This window comes from Gymnoscopelus microlampas (genome assembly GCF_963454915.1).
Source record: "Gymnoscopelus microlampas genome assembly, chromosome: 5".
Taxonomy (NCBI): domain Eukaryota; kingdom Metazoa; phylum Chordata; class Actinopteri; order Myctophiformes; family Myctophidae; genus Gymnoscopelus; species Gymnoscopelus microlampas.
In genome coordinates this window covers 34,586,718-34,611,527 of record NC_139942.1, presented here as the reverse complement: position 1 = coordinate 34,611,527, position 24,810 = coordinate 34,586,718, and the positions used below count along the sequence as shown (strand labels likewise).

General features: G+C 39.9%; 1 protein-coding gene across 3 annotated transcripts; it reads left to right on the top strand.

Moving 5' to 3' along the window:
• The first annotated feature begins 255 nt into the window (after positions 1-255).
• Positions 256-22,911, top strand: rb1cc1 (RB1-inducible coiled-coil 1). Of its 3 annotated transcripts, none has more exons than XM_084058579.1 (23): positions 256-410; positions 2,869-3,001; positions 3,137-3,263; positions 4,347-4,517; positions 6,166-6,368; positions 7,958-8,369; positions 8,600-8,770; positions 9,427-9,611; positions 9,851-10,037; positions 11,104-11,185; positions 11,327-11,391; positions 11,507-11,610; positions 12,325-12,484; positions 13,090-15,002; positions 15,718-15,904; positions 17,053-17,161; positions 18,545-18,845; positions 20,268-20,322; positions 20,426-20,473; positions 20,941-20,999; positions 21,174-21,301; positions 21,630-21,700; positions 21,969-22,911. In XM_084058579.1, exons 2-23 carry the CDS (start codon positions 2,931-2,933, stop codon positions 22,044-22,046), a joined length of 4,887 nt encoding a protein of 1,628 aa, XP_083914705.1. In that variant the 5' UTR covers positions 256-410; positions 2,869-2,930; the 3' UTR covers positions 22,047-22,911. The 3 variants fall into 3 exon arrangements, with proteins under 3 accessions (XP_083914705.1, XP_083914706.1, XP_083914704.1); XM_084058580.1 differs by lacking the exon at positions 256-410 and adding an exon at positions 818-1,208 and having other exon boundaries at positions 12,358-12,484; XM_084058578.1 differs by lacking the exon at positions 256-410 and adding an exon at positions 818-1,208.
• Positions 22,912-24,810: the final 1,899 nt, after the last annotated feature.

Genomic DNA, 24,810 nt, shown 5'->3' with positions numbered 1-24,810 from the left:
AAAAATGTGTCTAAAAGTAACTAAAGGGGGGGGGGGTGTAAGGCTGAGAGATGGGTGTTTGTTGAGGGTTGTTTTGAAGGATGAGAGGCTCTTTGATATTAGGTAGTGCGTTCCACAGGCAGCACATGGAAATGCCCTGGTAACACCTCAGGGTTTCGGCTTCCAGGAGGTGCCAACCTCCTCACCTCACAGACCTGAGGCAGTGGGAGGGTGGAGGTCTGGAGGGTGCATAGAGTCGGAGAGGTAGAGAGGGGCCAGCTTCCTCAGCAAGGTTGCATGTAGACGACTACGAGACGGCTTTGCGGATACTCGTGGTGAGCGATTCTTGGCCTGTCGGGAGCCAGTGAACCAACTGTGGAGGACCGATGTGAATCGATTATGCAGACTAGCTGGAGCTGGAGCTGATACAGGTGAACAAGACGTGCTTTTTGAGATCCTTGGTGGATTTTTTTAATAGAAAAAATACATTTCAAGTGGATTAACCTGGATAATTTTACAACCTATGTTTTGACCGAAACGGCAATAATTGTTTCCACATGTAAAGCAGTGTCATAAATGGGTATGGTGTGGAAGTAGGCAAAAGTAATCACATTTTTCCCAAAGAACAGGGGGGATTCGGGAATGTAATTTATGTAGTCGGATAAGGAACTGATTGTAGTGATAATTAAGTACAGCAAACGTAGCTAAATGATAAGCCCAGTTCAATGATGTGTTAGGGAGTTTGGGTTTAGTTGCAGTGTTGCAACCATTTCAGTGAACAGCAATAGCAGTGAACCAATCGTTTGTGGGTCGCACATCACCAGACGACAACAACAAAACAGACTGGCTACCTGTGAGACAGTTAGCTTCGTTAGCTTGCTACTTGAAATAAACATCAGCTGTTGTAGCTCGTGTGTGCAACAACATCGGGAGGAAAATCCTCAGCCTTGATGCCATGTCGTAATAGGTACTTAGTTGGTAGCAGTGTGGTGCGATTGTGAGATTTTTTTAAAAGATAAGTTTCAAAAATAAAATAAAGAGCTGGCCACGGTTGCTAGCTATATTTCAGGCTCGTCTAATCTAGCTAACATTAGGCTAGCTCGCCTGCTCTATGTATGCCAAGCTACACCAGCAGTGTAGCTAGCTAGCTGCTTTCTGGCAAGCTCGCTAGCTCGGCGAGTCAAAGGTGGAGCCCGACTACAGGGGGAGATGCGAGTAAACAAAGAAAGGTAAGACAGACGGAACCGTTCGTTTTAGACATCAACGGCGAAAGCACGTCGGCACGTGAACAGCAGTATGTCTCATTGGGTCATTCTGCTGGTCATGTTTTATCTGCCAAAATTGTCGACGTTGTTCTGATACATAACGCTAGCCTGGTAGCTAATATTAGCTGGGCAGCAGCAGTTTAGTGGGTGTCATTGACCAGCTTGATGCCAACAGCTGCTGCTGGCCTTTGCTTCGCCCCCAGTCAACCCTCAGTTTGATCTTGTTGTCGCCCGACAACAATGAGTCATTTTCCCCAGCTGAGAATGTGTCGTTTTTATTATGTTGTAAAGTGTTTATCTGTCTAACCCAAACCCGGGCGCTAGCGCTGTTATGATTATTGAGGCCGTTTTGTGGTAAACACTGAAACCTGGCGTCCCAAACATTTGCTATCATGTTCAAAATGTTACACCGTTTTTCTAAATGTACTGAAGAGCCGATCTACAAGCATACGTCGCATCTATGAGCTTGTGGATCGGATAGCTGAAGTAATACGTAGGTAATATTATGTTATAACGTAGCAGGCTTGCGCCTTTGTGTTTCCTTACTATATAAGTGGCAGCTGTTAAGTTAGTTTATTTAGTGGTTTTAACCACACAGTTAGGTGGCTAGATGCCTACCGTCACCACGCTAGCCAGTGTTAAATGTTTTACTAGGCCTCGTGAGAAAGACATCTCGGGTAAATTATCATCACACTCTTATGGGGTCGTGGTGAAAACTGTTTTTTTTTAATGCTGCTAAATTGGCTGACATGTGTAATTCAAGTAATTATTATTATTTTTCTTTCCAAATATTCTGTCACTACTAACTAACGTTAATTATGGTGAACACTTCATAGTAGCCAGCCCAGTAACCTAACCAAGCACATGGTGACTCAGCTCATCAGCCATGTAACCAGTATACTGTTTAACACCACGACTCATTTTACAATAACGTAGACTTGCTTAGATGTATCCTTCCACCTGTGTGCCAGGTTTATGTGCAAAATGTGGCAATAGCAGGCTTCAGATACTAGATGCTTAATATCACCCATGTTCATTATTTCATGAACAACTTACTGAAAGCTGCCATTCAGTAATATAATAGCCCAAATAGCATGAGTGTGTCCATGACAACCAGGAACAGAACAGGAGCGATCATTACTCTTTTAATTGTTGTCTGTAAATGTTCTGCATTTCTTTAGCACCTTTATCCAAAGTGCTTTGTAAAGTTAGTTACATCCACCTTTTTCACACGCGCACACACATACACACACACACACACACACACACCCCTGTCTTGCTCAACGACACTTCGACACAAAGCCAAGGAAAGCCGACCTACCCTTAATGTGTCATGTGCGATTAAATTGGCCTTATTATATATTTTTTCTAACTGTTCGTGTCATGACTACTACATTCACACAGAATGTGAATAATAGACAGCAATAAAGCAACATAATTTTTTGATTTTGATGTGTAATATTCGCTGGCGAGTATTTAGCATTTTCATATTGCTTATTCATCATGCCCTCGGTGTGTAAAGACCTTTAATAACTCAACAACCATAATGATGGCAATCCTAAGCAAAATAGAAAAACTGTAATTACCATTTGTCCACTGTCTCTTTGTGCATATATTGTTGCAGGGTGGCTTTGAATGACTAAATGATCACGTTAAGGAAGAGTGAAGATCTCTGGAAGATTCAACATGAAGTTGTATGTGTTCCAGGTCAACAATGGCATCACGCTAACATTTGACACAGAACTTGCTGTGCAAACGTAAGGCAGTCAAATTATATTTGTATTTTTGTTTTAACAAATACTCTGCATGCTGCATAACAATCTATTTGATTTGTCCAAGCTTGAATGATGAATTGATTTATCTGAAAATGTTTAACTCTTATTCCTTTTTAGTGTGCTGGACCTTAAACATGCCATCCAGGTCAAATATAAGATTGCAACCCAACATCAAGTCCTTGTTGTCAATGGAGGGGAGTGCATGGCTGCAGAGAGGCGCGTCTGCAGCTACAGTGCTGGCACTGTAAGTTTTGCAATATGATTGTTCCTCTGTTGCACCACACCACTGTAGGTTAGGATAATTTGTTGGAAAAAGAAGATTCTGGAGCACACAGATATCTTAATATTGTTTTTAGGCAAGGTACCAAAACAAATATTTCAATGCAACAGTGGGGCTCAGAGTATAAACATCAGTTTAAGATAGAGGTGTCACGATACGCCTAATCCACGATTCGACTTTAAGCTCACGATTCGATATTGATTTTTTAAATTTATTGTAATTATTAGTCTCTCTGGATTTGTAAAGAAACACTTTTCTCAATAAATAACTCTCAATATTTAAATAAAAAATGAGAATCTAGAATAATAAAATGTTCAACATATTAATAATATAAACTTTGTGTTTTATCAACTGTCATTGACATTTTTAGATTCTTCTTTAAGAAGATTAGTTAACATTCTTTGAAAAGTTATGATTTTTTCCCGTTCCAAGTGGCTATGACTGACTTCCAAAGTTTGCTTGCCCTGGGTAGACAACCCGGCCTAGCGGAGATTGACGGTAATCTGCGCTCTGACGAAGAGCACACCGTTCTTCTAGTTACGGCAGGCAATGAATTATACATGGCCTAGCCCTTGTTGGCTGTCATCTTTTTTTACCTGACAGATGGGTAAATGACAGGTAATGCATACTGCATTCTACAATGCAACACTAGAGCGCATTCCTTTCTCCCCATCGGAAACAGGAATGCACGGAATGTGCAGAAAAACAACAACAGCACGTGGCTTCCCTTGGACGCCACGCGGTAGAGACATAATGAAATAGCGTGAGAATCCCGATACGATTTCGGTACACTGTATTGAACGTCAATTTCGGTACATTTTGGTACGTATCGAGTATCGTGACGCCCTTAGTTTAAGATGATCCGAGTGATCTAGGATTTTGTTTTTTCAACTGTTTCATTGTAGTCCTATTCCTAGAAGTGTGTGTGACTTTTCATCCAAAGAAATAGGTTGAAGCACTTGCATGCTAAGTAAGGATATTGTATTGTGTGCTAGAAGAAGCATACGTTATGTTATATTCAAAGGTCTTTGCTTGTTTGATTTCTAGGACACAAACCCCATATTCCTATTTAACAAAGAGATGATCTTGTCTGATCGAGCTCCAACGATCCCTAAAACCACCTTCTCCATTGAGAACGAGATGGAGCTTAAAGTGGAAGAGTCTCTAATGATGCCAGCTGTCTTTCACACAGTTGCCTCACGAACACAACTTGCTGTGGTAATTACATACACTTTGCTATAGCTGTCTTTCCCACATTTGAGACATACTGGAGGCTTAAAGGAGCAAAGGACGAGACCGTTTAGCCCATTGACTGCCGACTATTTTTCGAAGCATAACATGGTTGGATTCCATTAATTTCAGTAATCGGTACAGTACAAAAATCAATTGCAGAAACATGACATTTTCCTGAGATAGGTAATACAGCACGGTGAACTTTGTGACACTTTTTTTGCCAGTTATGTTATCATTGCATTTGAATGCATTTTGAAGTGAATCGATTTTAAAGTCTGAGAAAAGATGCAATTGCTAATGAGAAAAATAATCATGACAATGAGGTTTAGCCAACATTGACAGAGTTGTTCAGGTAATATCTGTAATAATTTAATTACTATTGAGAAAATTTAAGAAAACTCAAAAATAAAGTCATTAGCAGGTAAATGGTCTGTTATGTTTTTAGGGAGGATCTGTAATGTTTTAATGACTGGAGGAAATTTAAACAAATTCAAAATAAACCATTAGCAGGAAAAAGATATACCGTATATATATATAGCTAAACTGAACAGGCAATGACATGTCATTTAGTTTGGGATCAATACGTTATGCATCTAAACTGCCCACATAAAGTTGGGAAACTTAATGTAGATTGATTATTTCTCCCCTTGAATAATACCAATTGATTTGGTAATTGATTTGGTATTGTCTTTTATATCATTTTTATCGTTCATTAGTCACCTTTACAACAAGGTATAACTTCTAAAGATCGTGCAAATCCTCCAATATGCTTCTGTTGGTAATAGCTCTTGTTTTGAGCGAGCTGCCAGCACACACTTACTAAGAGGTGGCACCTGAGCATGGGTCTTGCAACTTTGTTCAGTTTGTGTATGCTCCAAGCAGCAACACTGCCCCCATGGAAAGATGCCACGTTTGTCCCTTCAGGATAAGGCCCGTGCAATAGGGCAAGTGAAGTTGGTGTTCCGTTACGCAGATTACGCATTATTTGGTGTCAGCCCTTGTACCATTTGCAGGTGTGTGCCAGTCACAGGTGTGTGACTGGCACCTGAGCATGGGTCCTGCAACTTTGACCTCTGTCTTTGGTATGGTTGTGCAAATCTTGCCTGTAAATCTATGGAAGAAAACCTATGGTTCCTCCGTGAAGCAGGTGAGGAACCGGTTGCAGAACCCATGCTCATGCACACACCTCTCAGCAGGTGTGTGCTGGCAGGTCACTCAAAACGAGAGCGATTACCAACAGAAGCATTTCGGGGATTTTGGCAAATCTCTTGGGGGCACTACCCACACGTTTAGCTGTGTGGCTCATTCCACGAATGCTCGATCCTTACAAGCTGTACCTCGTTGTAAAGGTGACCAATCAACAATAAAAATGATATAAAACACATTATATTAAAGGGAAGAAATTATCTACGAAGTTGAGTTTCCGAACTTTTTGTGGGCAGTTGTATATATCCATCTCTATATATTGACAGCAGTGTGGTACTTCTTTTGAGACAAAATCAATGCTATTCATTATTTCTGATCAATATGGCTAGTCAGAGAGCTGGATGCCTTCTTAAAATTAGTAATTTATTTCCTATAAAAAATAAAAGGTGGTTGTTTAGCTTGTTTTCATATTGTTTTGTCTCTCCAGGAAATGTTTGAAGTTGCCAAGAAACTTTGTTCTTTCTGTGAACGTTTGGTTCATGATGAACACCTCCAACACCAAGGCTGGGCTGCTATTATGGCAAACCTGGATGACTGCACCCTGTCTTATCAGAAGCTGCTCTGGAAATTTGACACCAAATACACACACTATCAGCAGGACTTTGAAGAAATTAAATTCAAACTCACAAAGTAAGTGGTGTCTTCAGAATACAATATATTGCGCTGTGGACATTTATACATTTATAACTCTATTCCGAATGTCAAGCACTACTACACTAGATGGTGGTTAATTGCTGCATATGTACCGTTGCTAACATTACTCCCTGAAATGTTTCATCACTTAGAAGCTTAATGTTTTCTTTTAAATAGTACGGTGCAATATCAAACTTCACCCATTTTCAACTGTATCTTCATATAATTGGTTCTCACTAATGCTCTTTATAAGATGGTACCATTTCTCTCTACTCGCTCATCGTCTCAGAGGTGGGCTGTGGACAGTTCAGAAACCTGCCTACCAATGACATTATTTGTAGGCAGGTTTGGTCATTCAAGATTTCAAACTTTTTATTTGTCATTTTTCATTTGCAAGAATACTGACTTCTATTTCAGCATGTTAACTTAACAGGAAGAGAAAAGCTTTAGTTACTGTTAATTAGGAATCCACACTGATGATACCACTGGTTGGCAGGTTTCTGAACTGTCCACAGTCCACCTCTCAGACACAGCATGGAGACAGGAATGGTGGCATCTTATAATGAGAATTATTGTGGAGCCACTATAGCTGAATGGGTAGAGAGGCCGCCTGGGAAACAGAAGCTCCCAGGTTTGAGCCCCGGCAAGGTGTCGAGGTGTCCCTGAGCAAGACACTTGACGCCCAACTGGGTGAAGCTGAAAACTGAATTTTCCCTGCTGGATCAAATAGATCTAAATTATTATTATTAGTGAGGACCAATTACAGGTATATGTTGAAAATGGGTGAAAGGTTCCTTTAACTTACAGTCACAGGCTAGTGAGGCTACATGAAATTTGTGAAGAAGAAAAACATTATTTTTGTAGCCTCACCATTTCCATTTATAAACCATTTGAAATGGAACATTAGCAGACACAAATTTAGAACCAATTAAACAAATTGTAAATGCAGACTACACAATTGCACCTAATCTTATGAAGATACATAGTAGAAGTGCCTGTATTTCTCAGTACTGTTCTCATCTAGTGCATGGTTGACAAGTAAAATAACAAACCGAACACCAGCAATCACGGACACTGATCATAGCTGAAAAGCTTATTTTCTTTCCAGCATGAAGACTATTTTGTAACTCACCTTTCAGTCCTGACATTTTGTCACTGTACCTGTCCATGGCATGTTATAATTATTCCATGAGTTATACGCACAGACTGCAAAGAGGGGGAATTAACTGGGTCGTTCTTGGATAGTTGGACAGACTGATAGACTGGAGTTGTGCACAGTAGGCACAGTAGGGTGGTTAACTGCCGTCAATCACCATTCACCATCTATTGTGTACACACACAAGTACACACAAGCTGCTGGATAAAACACTAGCACAAGCAGGCAACAGACATGGGTAGCAGCGTCAGAGCGACTGCTATACAGATAATGTAATAAATGGTTGGGAATATTTTTTTCTTCTTCCCAAAATCATCCCGCAGGCTGGATTGGGCACCTTCGCAGGCCTGATGTGGTCTGTGGCCACCAGTTTTACACCACTGTGTTGGCTGTGAGGTTTCCACTGATGTATTTTGTTCTGTGGTTGCAGGCTAGGGACAGCAGTCTCTGTCATGGCCAAGATACCTCTGCTAGAATGTTTGACACGACACAGTTACAAAGAGAGCGTTGAAAAATCCGGCTCGACCCCAGACAAGGACTCTGAGGCAGAGGATCAGAAATCTACCGACTCTGTGCTCTGCGCCACCGATGCACAGAAGACCACCAAGTTACCTGCATCTTTTTCTGCACCGGGAGCAACTGCATCCCTACCAACCGAAGACCAGGAAACAAATGAGATGACCGACAGTGGTGGGCTGAGGGCTGCTCTACAGGAGGATGACACTCCCGAGTCGGCCAACCCACCCTCCTTCAACGTCACACTACTAGATTGGATCAACGTTCAAGACAGGCCCAATGACGTGGAATCAGTCGTGAGGAAGTGCTTTGACTCCATCAACAGGGTGAGTTGGTTCTATTATATGTCACACAGGCAAGAACGCATAGAGCGCCATTAGAGCACTCTGCCTGTCCTCATAGAACTAGATTTACAATATGCGTATTCATTATTATTTGTCATTGTGCCTTAATTCAAAGTTGTAAGGAAACGTCATTAGAGAGTCATCAGTGCCTTAATTCAAAGTTGTAAGGAAACGTCATTAGAGAGTCATCATTGACCTGCCCTTTCTTTCAGCTTGACCCACGGATCATTCAGCCGTTCCTGGCAGACTGTCGAGACACGATTGCCAAACTAGATAATCAAAACATGAAAGCCATCAAGGGGCTTGAGGACAGGTTGTACGCTCTAGACCAAATGATTGCAAGCTGTAAGAAGTTGGTCAATGAACAGAAAGAACTTGCTCAGGTAAGCCTAGTCACATAAGTACATTTGGTCAAGCATTGTTGAATTTTGGTAGAACCTTGGGTTGAATAGCTACCTGGGCAACAGTGTGTGCTGTTATATAAGTCTAAATATTGTTCGTCATCTTTATCTGTTGCTACTGTTATCTTTGAGTGATGAACTGGAAGTTGTGATTCCATTTACTCGTATTGTGTGGTTAGACAGGTCTCAAAGTTTGCACCATTGCAAAAACACAGATTCTGCCAATATATGGAACATTTTGCCCTGGTACATGTTTGTTTAGCCCCACTAGCAGCAGGTTTCTTAACAAGGTAATTTTTGTTGATCGGTCCATCCATCCAACAGTTAAGTACCCAAAAGGTATCTCTCAAACTGCTGGCTGGATTGACGTTGAATTTGCTGTGTACCTTCTTGCTCCCTCAAGTATGATGATTTTGGTGACACCATGGCCTTTCCTCTTGTACCACCCTTAGGTGAAAATGTCCACTTGCACACAAGAAAGTGTGTGGAATCTGTTTCTTACTCACGGAGCACAGAAGCAACGATGATAAAACAATATTCTACCAAAGTTTAACTAGCTTTAAACAGCTTTCGGCTTATAATTAAAAGTGTCTATTTTATTGTATTTTAACAATATTGTGTGTCTCTCTCTTTATTAGGGATTTTTGGCCAATCAGAAGCGTGCTGAGAACCTGAAGGATACATCTGTTCTGCCTGACTTGTGTCTGAGTCACGCCAACCAGCTTATGATCATGCTGACCAACCACAGGAAGCTGCTGGACATTAAACAGAAGTGCACCACTGCCAAACAAGAACTTGCAAACAACCTTCAAGTCCGTCTCAAGTAAAGCTTCTACCATTTTATTTCCCCTCATCTATTCCCTCTTCTTTGCATTGCAAAAATCTACCTTTATACCGCCAGTGATCACTTTACAACCATACTCATGCAAATGAATCGGACCTAGATGACAAAATGCAGGCCATGCAAACAAGCTTGAAGAAGCATGTTTGCAAACTTAACTTAAGTAAGTTTATTTGTTTATTGATTGATTTACTGATTAATATATTGATTGATTGCTTTAGATGGTGCTGCTATGTAATGCTCCACGCAGACCAGGATGGGGAGAAACTTCAGGCACTGCTCAGGCTGCTAACAGAGCTAATGGAGAGAGTGAGGGTGGTGGAGGCCCTCAGCACTGTACCCCAGATGTACTGTCTGGCAGTGGTGGAAGTCGTCAGGAGGAAAATGTTCATACGCCACTATAGAGAGGTCAGTTGCAACTTGCAAATTCTGTTACTGGTGACAGAAACGGAGTTTGCATAACAGTCTCAAGTTAAATAGGACGTTTTTTTTATTTTTTTTAAAACTTTGTTTATTGGATTTTTCTGCAGCAGTATTCAGCATTAAAAAACATAAGGTACAGAAAAGCTTTTTAAAGCAAACCAATAAAATACAACATTTCAATAGACACATTCAATTATCACCCCAAACATGAAGACATAAATTAAAAACAAAATATATATCCATATAAAAATATATATATATATATAAACAGACCAAACAAGACAAACAAAACCAGAACAAAAACACCAGTCAAGCAATACATATCTATGTCACGTTTAAAATCCGCTATACAGCACCACACCCCTGCCACAGCAAACCCAAATAGGACGTTTTAAACGCATGAACATAACTTCGTATTTCTTTCATAAGAGACAGTGCAAAAAGCTGTTCTTCCCCAATACTTGCTATGTTGTGCCCTCCTGACCCTGAAAATGAGTGTTATGTATTTGCCATATTGGCCCAAATACTGTGGTAATAACGGAAATAGTAATTTTTACTATTTACTATTTTTTAAATAGATTTTGTGTTCAAAAACTATTAACAACAAATGATGGGAGGTCATCTTATAATCAGGGTAGTCTTTGTATTTAGGCCAATGCTGCAACTTGTTAAGATAGGTGAGTAGGCTACATTGATAGTGATGTATGAAGAGAGTTGGTGAAGGCAGTGATCAAAATCAAGTTGTTCTATGCCAGTCCATATAAAAACATTTTTTATGTAATATTTCACATCTTGACATTTTTTTTTACTCGTGTGTTCTGACATGTATTTGATACGTGTAAGAGGACCACAATGGAAATCAGTCCTGGAGTTCATTGGGTTCGTTATTACTTTTCAAATAGATTAAACTAAATGGTCGATAAACCTCTTGTAGTACTCAACAACAGTCAAAAGTGCTGCAGTTTTTTGTTCAGTTTTTTCAGTATTTCTAGCAAACCGTAAAAGATAATTTTCTGTGAAATGTAACTTTTTATTTTTTACTGTTTTTCAGTGGGCCTGTGCTCTTGTGAAGGACGGGAAAAAACTCTATGAGGCTGAGAAGTACAAAAGGGAAACATTTGGGAGGCTCTTCAGTAAGTCTATTTGGATCGCTCTTAGATGTTATTTGGCATGTAGAGCCCAGCACGTCTTTGAAAACACTACACAGTGTGATTCCAACCTGGACCTGAGGTCTCACAACATATTTATTCATTCCCTTGCTTCTTTTCTTTCAGGGAAATCTTTCCTCAGAAATCGCCTGTTTAGAGGACTTGATTCATGGCCACCCACGTCATTTTGCGTAAGAACTAATGGATCCATGCTCTTTGAACAACTATGAATTTCAAATATGTTTTTATTACATTTTAATGTGTCCTGTTTTCTCCACTTTTCACTGTCTTTCCCACTGTTTATAGACTCGAAAGCCCAGAAGATTTGACTATGAGCTTCCAGACATTTCGATTGATGACTTGCAGTACCTGAAGTCTTGTTGTCCCACAGAGGTGCAGCCTTTCCTCATGTAAGTTGATGCAGTGTTCATGTTGATAGCATTTTGATTTAGTTTTAGTCGTAGCCTTTTGAATAAAATGCCAGTTTTAGTCATATTTAGTCACCAAAATCTACAGTTGATTTTGTCGACTAAAATGTGTTTTGTCAGGCTGTGATGACGTTGTAATGCCTGATTTATACGATCATAGCCGAAAATAGCTGATCTACAAGCTCACAACGCGCCACAGACGTGCTGTGAGCTTGTAGATCGGCTATTTTCGGAGCGCGACACTTGCATGCAACCAGGCATAACACTTCCGCTTGGTGCAAGTCCCTCCCTAACATTTTCATCTAGTTTTTCTTTGTTGACGAAATTGTCAATACATTTAGTCAGTTTTTGTCATCATAGCTTAGTTTTTATTTAGTTTTCGTCAGTGAAACTTTTTTGTAGACTAACAATTTTCGTTATAGTTGACGAAATTAACACGGTTGCTGTTTAAATCATTGACTTAGTTTAAGACATGACCATGTCATAACATAAGGGTACTTTTCTAAATCAAGTGATCTTAGTGTGGTTGTAAGCAAATGGATATTTTATGCTCTGCTTTCACTCTACATGTAAAGACCGCATTTCTGCATTTTTATGAAATGTGAAATGACCAGACAATGTATAAACGTCTTGAAATTATTTCTCATTAGTTTTTATTGTGCATGATGAATTTTTCTAACACATTGTATTTCACAGGATTAAATTGCCTGGATTACATTTTCCCTCTAGGGTTCCCACATTGTGTGACTTTGAGCCTTTAAATCAGCATGTTGAGATGCTTCACCACCTGGTCCAAGCTGCACAGAGTGTGGATGAGATGTCTCAAACTATCACCGATCTACTAAGCGAACAAAGGGTAACAATCTCTTAATTAGCATTAATACACACTAGGGCTGGCCCCAAATGTCTGAATGTTCATTTCTTATATTGATGTTCTAATCTCAATTAATGGGTTCGCTTATTTATTTAATATTATTATACTGTTTGCTTGCGACTCACTCAGTATGCACTTTACTATCCATCTGGTTTAGAGAGGATAGATACAGAAACGGTCTGTCTGCAATCTCTGCATGCATGTTTACAATTACCAGCTGCAGTAGGTGGGCTTTAGACCGGATCTGAGCACAGAGCAGTAAATAGAAAGTAGGCTTTCCACAGGTACTGTGGGAAGACACGCAAGTTTAAGTTTAATGTTCAGGATCTACTGTATATCCAGGAGTGGTTGGCAGATTCAACCAAAAAGAGTACAGAGGTGGAATAGCTGAACGTGGATTAACTGAACATGATACTGTCGAGGAGGATTTAGCACAGACCGCAAATAATACTACGCTGCTTAGCATCGCTAGCTGTGTTGCTAACAACAAGACAGGGCATATATAAATGTTTACATTTTGCATTTATTTAAATTCCAAGTCATTCATTTTCTGTTTACATATTCTCCTCATTCCTTTCTGTCCTCAGAGATCCACACCACGATCCGAAAGCACAGCTGGGTCAACCACCCCTACCTCCTCCAAAACCCCCTCCTCGCTCAGTCTGGTGGGCCTCACAGGGCTCACCTGTCAGCCCCTACAGGTTCCTGTCCCTTCAACATTGGAAGACTTGTCCCCTGACAGCATTGATGCTCAAACCTTTGACTTCGAAACTATTGGCCACCCGAACATGGACCCGGTCCTTCAGCAGGGCTCCCTTGATCTGGACTCTCTGGCAGAGAGCCCCGAATCTGACTTCATGTCTGCTGTTAATGAGTTTGTAATTGAAGAGCACTTGACCTCTCCCAACCCCATCAGTGACCCCACAAGCCCCGAAATGATGGTGGAGTCTCTGTACTCCTCAGTCATCAATGCTATCGACAACAAGCGTATCCAGGATAACACAACACTAGAGAGGCAGAACTCTGAAATGGCGTCCCTGAAGCTGACCATTGAGAAATACAGATTTGCTGCAGAGGAGTCGCAGACCAACTTAAGTAGCGTCAAAGACGACCTCTGCCACTTCCGAGGTCTGGTTCTAAAAGAACAACGGGACTTTGGTTTCAACCTCAAGAACATGACCGTAGAGGTGCGCAACGCTGTGGACACCATCCGTAAAATGCATGAATCGGACATGAGAGAGCAGCAAGAAACTGAGCTTCTCTCCCTCCGGCAAGAGCTTGAGAAGCAGGTCCAGGACCTGACGGAGGAAAACCAAGTCAACCAAAATATTGTCAAAGATATCCAGCGGGCCATGCTGGAGTTGGAGGGGCTCCTGGAGCGCAAGGAGAAGGAGCTCGTTCAGCTGGAGAGCGAGAAGGAGCGTTGGGTGAAAGTGGAGAGCAGCCAAAAAGAGAAAAGTATAGACCTGGAGCAGAGAATCAGTGAGCAAGCGGAAGAGGTCAAGACTCTGACTGTCTCCAGAGACTCTTTGACCAGCCAGCTGGAGAACATGCACTTTGAGATTGAGCGTGGCCAGCAGAGGCTCCGACAGGAGATGGAGGGGGTTGAGAAGTCCCACTTGAAGGAGTCTGAGGACAGAATGGCGCAGCAACACAAGGCCCAACTGGAGGCCCTTTCCAGGGAGAACCAGGAGGCCCTAGAACACCTTGCAGTGGAGAGCAGGAGCAAGTTAAACGAGGTGGACCATTGTCATATCGCCACTCTAAGAGAGAAGGAGAGTCAGATCAAGGACTTGGAGGCTCGTGCTTCTGAGCTGGCTGACTTGCGCTGCAAACTTGAGGTGGAGCTGGCCCTCAAAGAGTCAGAGACTGAGGAGTTGAGGGTGCTATTTGAGGACACCAAAGTGCAGCTGGCCGAGGCCGTGCAAACCCAGGTGGAGGCTCAAACTGAAGCCCTCAGCAACGAGGTGGAACACCTCAACAGACAGCTGCAGATTAAAAACGAGGAGTATGAACGCGGCCTGGCGGAGCTGAGGACTCTCATGCGGCTTGAGAAGGACCACTGCATCTCGGAGCTGGTGGACCGCCATGAGAAGGAGAGCATCTCGCTGCGCAGTGAACTCTCCTCCCTGCAGCAGCAAGCCCTCCATGCTGAGAAGGAACACGCTGAACAGCAACAGAAACTCCAGCGAGACCTGGACCAGCAAGTGGCTGTTCTGCACGGAGAAAAGGAAGAGCAGCTGAAGAGTTTCCAGCAGCAGGAACAAGACTTGAGGACTGTTATCTGCAATCTGCAGGCAGAGTACGACCTGCTTTCTGAAAGATTAGAGCAGGAGAGACAAGCAGCCCAGAGAAGTTTAGAGAAGGAAGAGGCCTTGGAGGTTGTGTCACCAGATGCCTTTAAAGAATTAGAGCAACAAAAGGAGGAGATGGAGAAGAGACTGTTAGACATAATTAAACAACTTGAAAATGAGCTTCATGAGAGAAAGTCGTCAAAGGGGTGAGTAAACTCATCACATGCAGAGTTGGGCATGCTGTTTCATTGCAAAGAATTTTAAGTTCAACCCCCTTTGTTCTGTCTTTACTGTCAAAGCCTAAAGACATTTTATGAACTTATCGATAGGAAAATGGTAGCTGACTGAAAACCTTGAGAATAAAAGCTGTTTCACACCAGTGTAATACGGAAATACATCACATGCAAAGTTTCTGCAGAAAACAAGCATACACACAGAGTCCAGTGAGACATTTTCACATTCTAGTGTTCTAATACAAATTGTGTACCAAAAACCAAAACATTTGGAGTTCATTTGGACCCTCCTGTTTTTTGTTTGGCCTGCTGGCAGCATCCACAGTGGTGTCTAAGTGAAAGAAGCATTCACCCATTTTCAACCTTAACTTCCTATAATTGGTCCTCAATAATGCTCATTATAAAATGGCACAATGTTCGTCAACTCATTGTGTCTCATTGGTGGGCTTTGGACAGTTCAGAAGCCTGCCTATCAATGACATACACACGGAAGTCGTTAGAAAGCATACCTCAATTATAACCCACATAATCATGGAATTAATATTCTTGACAGACATGAAGTCTGACAAGGCTGAAGTAGAAAAGACAGAATAAAAAAAGAAGTAAATTCTGTTGCTTCGTGCCCTGATAAATTGATCTTGATCCGTATTTCACTGTACTGTATTTCACTGTACTGTACATGTTTCAGGGAGGAATGCTCGTCGATACAGACTGAGGGCAGGGCAGAGGCCAGCGCTGCTCTCTCTCTGGACTCAGCTCTTCAGGAGCAGCTGCAGCAGGAGAGGGCCTCCCTGCAGTCCCAGATGGAACTCCTGGAGAAGATGAAGAATGATGAGATGCAGAACCTGAAGACATCACTCATCGCTGAGCAGCAGGTTTGTGTTATCTTCTTTTCCCCCCCCCAAGCGACTTCAAATTAAAATAAATGAGCATATTAGTTGCTGCAATAAAAATAATCTCTATATGTTGTTTAGAACTTCTGGTAGTACTTTTGAATTGCACAAACCCTGAATGACGGGCCATTGCACTCGCTGGTTTAGGTCTAGCACCACAAACGCAAATTACCATACATTAAACTATCGTCAGTGGATTGCGTAAAAGTATTTTTGTAATGCTTCTAATAAAAAATATTGAATTTCTGTTGATATGATTTTGCATCCAGTCCCATTTGCTTTTCCCTGGAAAACAATTCACACTCAGCAGATGTTTTCCTCAATTTAATATACCGCCACTGGTAATGGCGGAAACCAATGTGTCACTGCCCTGAAACTTTGTTATTTTGTTTAACATACCGGTTCTTCACTGTACTACATGCACCAGATGCACCTCACTAGTCATTGTAGAATGCAGGCCTGTGGCTTAGCCTGCATGTGCACACCATAATTATAGTACACAGAATGTTGTGATGACCTTGCACAAACAGGAGAGCACTCAGAACAGCAATTTGACACTAGAGTCTGTGACACTGCCTGAGGGAGACCCAGTGTTGGTAAACATACCGCCCTTCCATGAGCGCAAACACATTCTAGCCTCTTGACGGCTGCAGCAACTACCCTACAAGCTCATTTTCTGGAGCTATATTTACACAGTATATTTCACAGAGGCATGTGACAATAGTCTTGAGAATACAATGTGGCAATGGTTTATGAATAATCTAATCTGTTATTCTTTATCATACTTTATGACCACATAGATTGAGAAATTTTAGTTCCCCTCGATTTTACAGTGCCTTTCACATCTTGTTGAGAGGAATATTGATGGAAGACCAATTAAATGCAATAATGGTTCACTTTACATAATTATCTTCTAATTTCACTGACCGATGTGTGTTTGGTTCCCAAGGCTACTTACTACTTCACTGACTGATATTGATTTGAAATTTGGGGTTAAATCAATACCTAATTTATTCATTTATATTGTTTTTATTGTTATATTGTTTGCTATCCTGTATCCGATTTATGCTAGACGGTGATCAAGTCTCTCATACCTTGTTTTTTGTTGTTGTTGTTTTTCCCCCCACTAGACTAACTTCAACACTGTGTTAACCCGCGAGAAGCTGAAGAAAGAGCAGATCATCAATGAGCTCACAGATAAGTTGCGGCAGGTTACCCAGCAACAGGAGAAGGACAAAGGTATCTTACACATATACTGAGCGTTTTGAGTGAAGAGTTGAATGCCTATGTATATGCCTGTATTCATAAAGATAGATATTGCTGGCCCGGATCGCTGGCGTAGCGGTCCGGCCACCCAGGCTACAATGTAGCCTGACAGCGCTATCTGTTCTGAGTGCTATCCCCATCTCTCTCTCCCCATTTCCTGTTGTCCTATCAATAATAGAGGCATACAAATCTCAAAAATAAATATAATCTAAATTAAGGAAGAAAGATAAATATTGCTCCAAAGGAAGACCATCTTGCCTGTGCACATTTTAAGTTATCTGATGCTGGCTGTTTTGTAATGGAAAATGTGTGGGTACCTTAAATTGTGTTTAACATATTAGTCAAAAATTAAGTGTTGTGTGCTCGGGTGGCGCAGGGGTAAAGTAACTGCCCACCACCGCGGAGTTTCAGAGTTTGACTCCACCGCAGCGCAATTGTCTTGGCCGTCAATTTGGACTGTTAACGAATTCCTTATCCATTCCTTATCCATATTAAACGTAAAGAAATATTTGACTGTAAAAATTATGATTCCAATACAAATAAAAAATAAACCGCTTCGTGAGGCTCTGGGAGCCTGTAACCTTACACTGCAGATCACAGAGCCATCAAGGTATGCCCATCCCTTGCCATCCACAGACTCCTCACAGCAGACAAGCTGAATGTACTGTACTGAATGTACGCAACGTTGAATCACAAGTCATTTTAATGGATTCAAAATGATGAACATTGGTCAAGCTAAAGTGGGCGCTCCTTTTGTTTCAATGATGGCAGTGGTAACGACCAGACTCAACCGAAAAAGTGATGTAAAAACGGTCTGCATACAATATTTTATATATTAAAAATAATATATATGTGTTTTTAGGGAATATTCTAACCTCGTCTTTGGCCAATTTTGAGAGTATACATGAACAGGAGGAGTAGGATGGAGGTGTTTCGTTGATACAGAGCAAGTTCTATTAACATCAATTATAAATGTAGCATTGTGATCTACGTATGTTTTCAGTGACACCCAACTGATTTCATTACAGCAGATCACAAATGGCCACAATCAGTGGTTCTGCTAATTTCTGCTCAGATTGGTATTGTAGTTAGTAGGTTAAAGTAGGCATTTTGTACATAGTGTTATCTTTATCTTTTTCTGTTTTGTATTGATATTTGAACTGTGGTGCCACTATATTCATGACTATGAATTGAATACCAAGACCGCAAGGACCTTTTTGAACAGACCTTTTAGACAAAGTATTTTAAATGTGCTGTTTTACATTTTTTGCCTAAAAAATATTCAATCAATTATTTATGGTATTTCCCCTGAATATAGCTATTAATCGTTATTAATTTATTTGTTGTCTATTTAAGCGCTGATAGAGACTCTTTCGGAGGACAGAGCCAGCGTCATGCAGGAGAAGAAGCATCTTGAGGAGGAGCTGAACCGTCTTCGTGGTACTGCCCTGGTGTCTTCTGCCTTCTTCATGCCTAACCCCGCAGCCCACGAGGCCACAGATGCTGGTGCTTGTGGCTTCGGGGCAGCAGCCAGGGCTGTGCCTGTCGCTGGAGCCTGTTCCTTGGAGGCCCCATCTGACCCAGACAGATTGGCCTCTGTGGCAGCCATCCTAGAAGATGAACACGTGGACTCTGCAGTGGAGGCAGTGACAGTGCAGTAAGCATCTACCCAATGCACAAATTAATGTCCAATGAACAATGACTGCAGGAATTGACCTCAGAGATGATTATAGTAGATATGGTAGAACTGATAAGCCTGAAAACATAAGACAAAATGCAATTTTGTCTCTGATATTATTTGGTAACTTTAAATGCGGCCCCTAACGTCAGACAAAAAATGATCTTTGAAGTCACGCTGGTGTACAAGTGCATGTGAAAGAGTTGTAAGAACATGGTTGTATCCAGCATAATATCATATGGGTATGTTTCCAATTAAGAATATTAAACAATCTGATGGCTATTTCAGTGCAAAAGTTCAGAAAACTATTAATACAGAGAATTCATATTTTCCAGCTTATGTGGGATATTGTGGTGTGGCATTAACATGAGCCAGCTCTTAAAAGGGACCCGATTATCCCCAATAATATTTGGCTAGAATACCTGAGTATCTGCAATTATGTTGGAATATTAAACACACTCTCTGTGAAGGAGGTGCTCCAAACTGGCCATGGTATGGCATTCAATTTTGGAGTTCATGTTCATAATTGCTCATTGGTTGGTTGAGATGTAGAAAAGAATAGCTATAACTATGTTTAACTTAATTAATGACATATCATTTAAACAGTGCAATATAATGTAGCAATAGAAAGCTTGAGATCATTTGAAGTCAGTTCCGAATAAATAGCGAAATAATGCATTTATGTGGTTGAAGAAAGATTTCACACTACTCATGGTTACAAATTCGAAACATGGATCGAGAGAGAACATGTCTAATCCTGACCCTAAAGGTCAAGTTAGGACATGTTAAGTTATTTTACACAATAACATAAATTGCAAAGTTGATTAAGTCTGCTTCACCGCGCCCTTGTCGAGGACATTACAACCTGTGACCTCAATGTTTTCTTGCTCATCATTTTAGGGGTGCAATAGTTCATCAAAGTAATTGATTTCATTGATTATAAAAAAATATAGATTTTAACAAAAATAATCAATTTGGGGGGAAGTTTTTAAATTTCAAATTTCAAAAAGTTAAAAAAATCCAAAATTGGATCTACAAGCTCAATGCGTCACATCACGTCAATTTGTTGTATATATTTAAAAAAAAACGTTTCTATTATTACAAAAAACGAATCGATAGTTGCAGTATCATTTGTGTCTATGTGAACCGTAGGACTGGTTCAGGGGTGAATGATTTTGTTTTGAAAACGGATACAAATAAACTGGGAAGAGTCCCTGGTATTAGCATACAGAATTTGAAGGTATAAAAGGTGTGTGGTGTCAAATGAAATTACAAAAGCAACAATACCTCATCACATTTGTCTTTATATATTAGACATCCTGCAAACCTTAATAATTAATCATACTATTGATTTCAATTACTGTTCCTGATTATCTGAATTGTTTTTCATTCTCTTTCCAGTGATAACATTTTGATGATGTCAGAGGAGAAACAGCGGATACTCTTACTAGAGAGGGCAAGTTCACAATATCCATCTAGTTACATGAGTCAAATAATGTTAATGTTGCCTGTTTTGGTATTAGTATTTATATTTATAATTTTAATTTCAATTTTTCCAGACTTTACATATGAAGGAAGAAGAAAATAAGCGCCTCAGTCAAAGGCTGGTATGTTTTAATATGTATTATGCATTCATTTTTATTTCAATGAGTCCCCTGCTGCACTAGGTGGCAGTAGCATCAAAGTGTAAAATCCTGACCCAGGAGGGTAGGCCAAATGACTCAATAAAGATGAATGGATTATAGGGAAGAACACCACTAGAGTGCTCTGAATGGAGTTTTAGTCAAAGTGCACAAATAACTAGCATGTGCTTCATATTGGTTATGGAAAATGACTATGAACGTTGTTATGACTGCCTGTAAAGGTGTCATAAGTCTCACAAGTCTTTAAATTGCCTTGAAATAAAGCGAGAGTGATGTAAGCATAATAATAATGGAGATATAGAAACACAAACATAGCTTGCAGATTTCATATAAGAGAAATAAGATGACTGTCTTAAGTAAGTTGATTCACTATTTGTAACATCTGTTGATTTCATATGTTGAACATTCCCACACCTGTGTATTTTTTTTAGATGTCTCAAAGCATGTCCTCGGTGTCATCACGGCATTCTGAGAAAATTGCCATCAGAGAGTAAGTCAATAAATACTGTCCCTCTTTTCCTTTTTAACCCAGCACTATTTCTAACCATTTTAAAATGCGGTACATGCGTTACTATAATTGTTTAAACGTTTGTCTGTTATTTTATTATCTCTTTTTTACGGAACCTAATTTCATTCATTTGCATTGTGGTTGTCCATGTTTTAGTTTCCAGGTGGGCGATTTGGTTCTGATCATCCTAGATGAAAGGCATGACAACTATGTACTGTTCACTGTCGGACCCACCCTCTACTTCCTCCACTCGGAGTCTCTCACTGCACTGGACCTCAAACCAGGTTGGTTTCACCCCCAAACAACACATTTGTTTGAAGAACTGCAACTGAGACACTTTTATTGCTCTCTGTTCAGATGGATTCAAATGTTAAAATGGATGAACATTCAGTGAAACTAGTTGATCTGCAAGTTTGTGATTGTGATGTGTAGAGCTTGTACATTTTCAGTGAAGAGATTCGGAAAAGGAGGGGACCAAGTACAGACCCTTGGGGGATCTCAGAAATGCTGTGTTATGTCCTGTAGCTCCATTGTTTTCTTGTTGGCTGTGACTTCATTTAAATTTTAGTGTTCATAAGATGGTTGGTTTGATGAATTGTGTTCTTTGTTTAGCATCAGGGAGTACAAGACGGCCATGGGTTCTTGGGAAGGTGATGGAGAAGGAATATTGCCAGGCAAAAAAGGTATTCTACAGAATTTAAGCACTAAATTCCATTTGTCAAAATGTCATATATCCAGTATATACCGGTGTACCATAACATATTTTATAATTAGTGGTATGACTAATATACATAGATTTCTTTTAAATATAAGTACCTGTGCAGATATTTGGAAACTAGTCTGGACTGAAATTATTTATTTTAAGTTTTTGGACAATACTCAATCCATGAAGGTGTCTCATGTCTTTACAAACCACTCTGAACAGATGCTGTTTCTCTTTCTCTCTCCCAGGCTCAAAACAGGTTCAAAGTTCCACTGGGAACTAAATTCTACAGAGTGAAAGCTGTTCCGTGGAACAGGAAAGTATAATAGCCAAGTAAAGAGCTACTATGTATATTTATATTGCTTAGAGGTTTTGAAAAAGAATCTTCACACCATATTTCATAACTTGAAATTTGAAAGAACTTGAACACTGAAAGAATGGAGGTCGTAGTCATGCTATGGTTTTCAGTTGAAGATCCATACTCCCACATTTTTTTTTCTTTTTTGTTCTCTCTCTTTGTTTCTTTTCTTTTTTTAACACAAATTAATTATTGTGGACCAAATGCTATTACCTTATTAGGGCATTGCCCTATACACTGTGGCATAAAGCCATCTGACCTGTGTGTAAATTGAACAAAAGGTATTTGGATGTTAAATATTAGTTCTCATTATCAGCATTTGTCCTTTCTGTGGAAAATACTGTATCAATATCAACATAATTCAAATGAAAATATACATTTATTATAAATGTTTATGGAGGAATGTTCATGGCATGCATATTGATATATTTTCTTTGATTTACTTATCCAGGTAAATGTTGTAGTAGGATTAGTTAATGCTGTTTGTTACTCAAAAACCAGTATGGCCCTCTTGTTAATATTGAAATGTAAATTATGGCTGACTGACAGCAGTCATTGCAATCCTTGAAATGCACTTTCAAAAACGATGCTTTTGTTGATTTGAAAAGGGAAGTAATTGAGCTGTGGAAAAATCAAGTAAAAAAACAAAAGTCAACAGCACAAAACTTCTCGCTATCATAGAATATTGATATGTAGAAAGGAATACTTTGTGACTGTGTTTCATTATTGGAAGACATTGTACATTACCCATCAAATCACACATGTAATGATAAATGACTGTATTGTAAAAGATATTAGAGTTTTGAAACAATAAAGGATTGATCCCAAGCATATTTTATTGTATTGTCTTGTTTGTTGATGGCTTTTGCAGATTGGCAGTGCCAGCATCATCGAGCCTCATCTGTGGATTCCTGCGGAAGCTCAGAAATGTAAATGATGGGTTCGCCTATAGAATGCTCCCTTAGAAAAGAGAAAACAACTTCCCCTAGTTCAAGGACAAAAACTCAATTCATTACACCACTGACCACCTGCCAGTTTTGAAGAAGACTGGCTAGCTTTCCGGAAATTAAGATGTCTGTGCGTACTGTTAAAAGACCTTTTAATTATTGCATAGTACTTGTGTGCAGGGGAAAATAACACATTATTGACTTGTATTTAAAATATTTTTATTGATCACAAAAATAAATAAAAGGATTTGGTAATCTGCATGCGGTAGCACAAATCAGAAAAAAGAAAATTAATTTGAGCTTTTCTTATTTTGCTTTTGTGTAAGCATTAGTTAATGTTGGCAGACTGTTACAGGAAACAGACTTCAAAAAGGCTTCAAATCGGGTCCCAAGAACGGTGCAGACCTCATGGAGAAGGAACCGCACCAACATCACTTTCCCAGTTCACAGCGGGGAGCATAGCAGCTCTCTGTCGAGCACTCTACCATGTGGGTCTAGGGGTGTTTTAACAATGTTTAGCTCTATTTTCTCCATTTAGCATAAGCCTGTTGTCACATTTGGATGGCTTCTTCATAAATTGATGGTGTGATTCCTACAATTTCGGGACAGGCCTGAATGACAAAATATGTAACACAACATTCGATACCGAGGTGGCTGGCAAGCAACAACCATGTGCACTGGACAGGCTCTTAGTGTAAATGTTTACAACCCCCCACTGAGCCGAGTGCTGCTGGGACTCACTCTCATCAGGCTGAATGGGATTTAACATTGCCATGTGTAGTCTTGGGCTAGTTTTGCCACTAAAACTGCCTTTCACTTGTCATAACTACTTCTGACACTGTAACACCTAAGGATATATGATATTTTCAGTCCTTTGTTGTCCAAAGCCGCACAATGTTTCTCAAGAGGTTGCATAGACTCATATATATATATATATATATATATATATATATATATATATATATATATATATATATATATATATATATATATATATATAATAATATGGCAGAACATACTCAATTATGCTCACACTGATATTACCTCCCAGTTACGTACACATTGCTTGGATGTGTGAGTGCGTGTGTGTTCTGCAAATTACATTGAAAAAGATTGTACCCAATCATTCCCTGATTTTCTTTTATCATAGTATAATTGACAATTGATAGTGGTGGTTTATGCTTTTGATGAATGTTGCTCCACTGTGACACAAGGGATCTTGCAGTCTGTCATACCTTTTGATGGAAGAGGTTGTGTAGGAAAAATCAAGATCACACTGTAGTATTATCAACAATAAGCAAGAATCCAAAAGCTGAAAATGGTATCTTCTATATCAGTCATGATGCAACAAGTAGAATAGAAGGTTGTTGCTGTTTTTTTCCCTTTTTAGTTGCGGTCGACTGATTTAGAAGAGAGTGGGGGGAAAAACATCAAAGCAAGTCCATCAGCTGTAAAAGCAAAGGGATATTATTGTAAGTTTTAAAATGTCAGCTGATATTCAAAAATAAATTATCATGGCTTTTCTTTGCATGTCACCATACAACGGATAGCACTGAATAAAGGTTTAGATAGAGCAATGTTGAAATATCACAACGGTGATGTGAAAGAGAGGAATCACAATGCATGTCAAATAGTCTCAGATCTTGCCCTTTGTCACCGATATCTTCTGTATTTCAAGCTAATACACAAGTTTTATTGCATTTCCCCATATTTGACACTATACTATGGGGTTGCGAATAAACAAGCATTATTTGTTGGGTAAATATATGCATGAACTTCAAATGA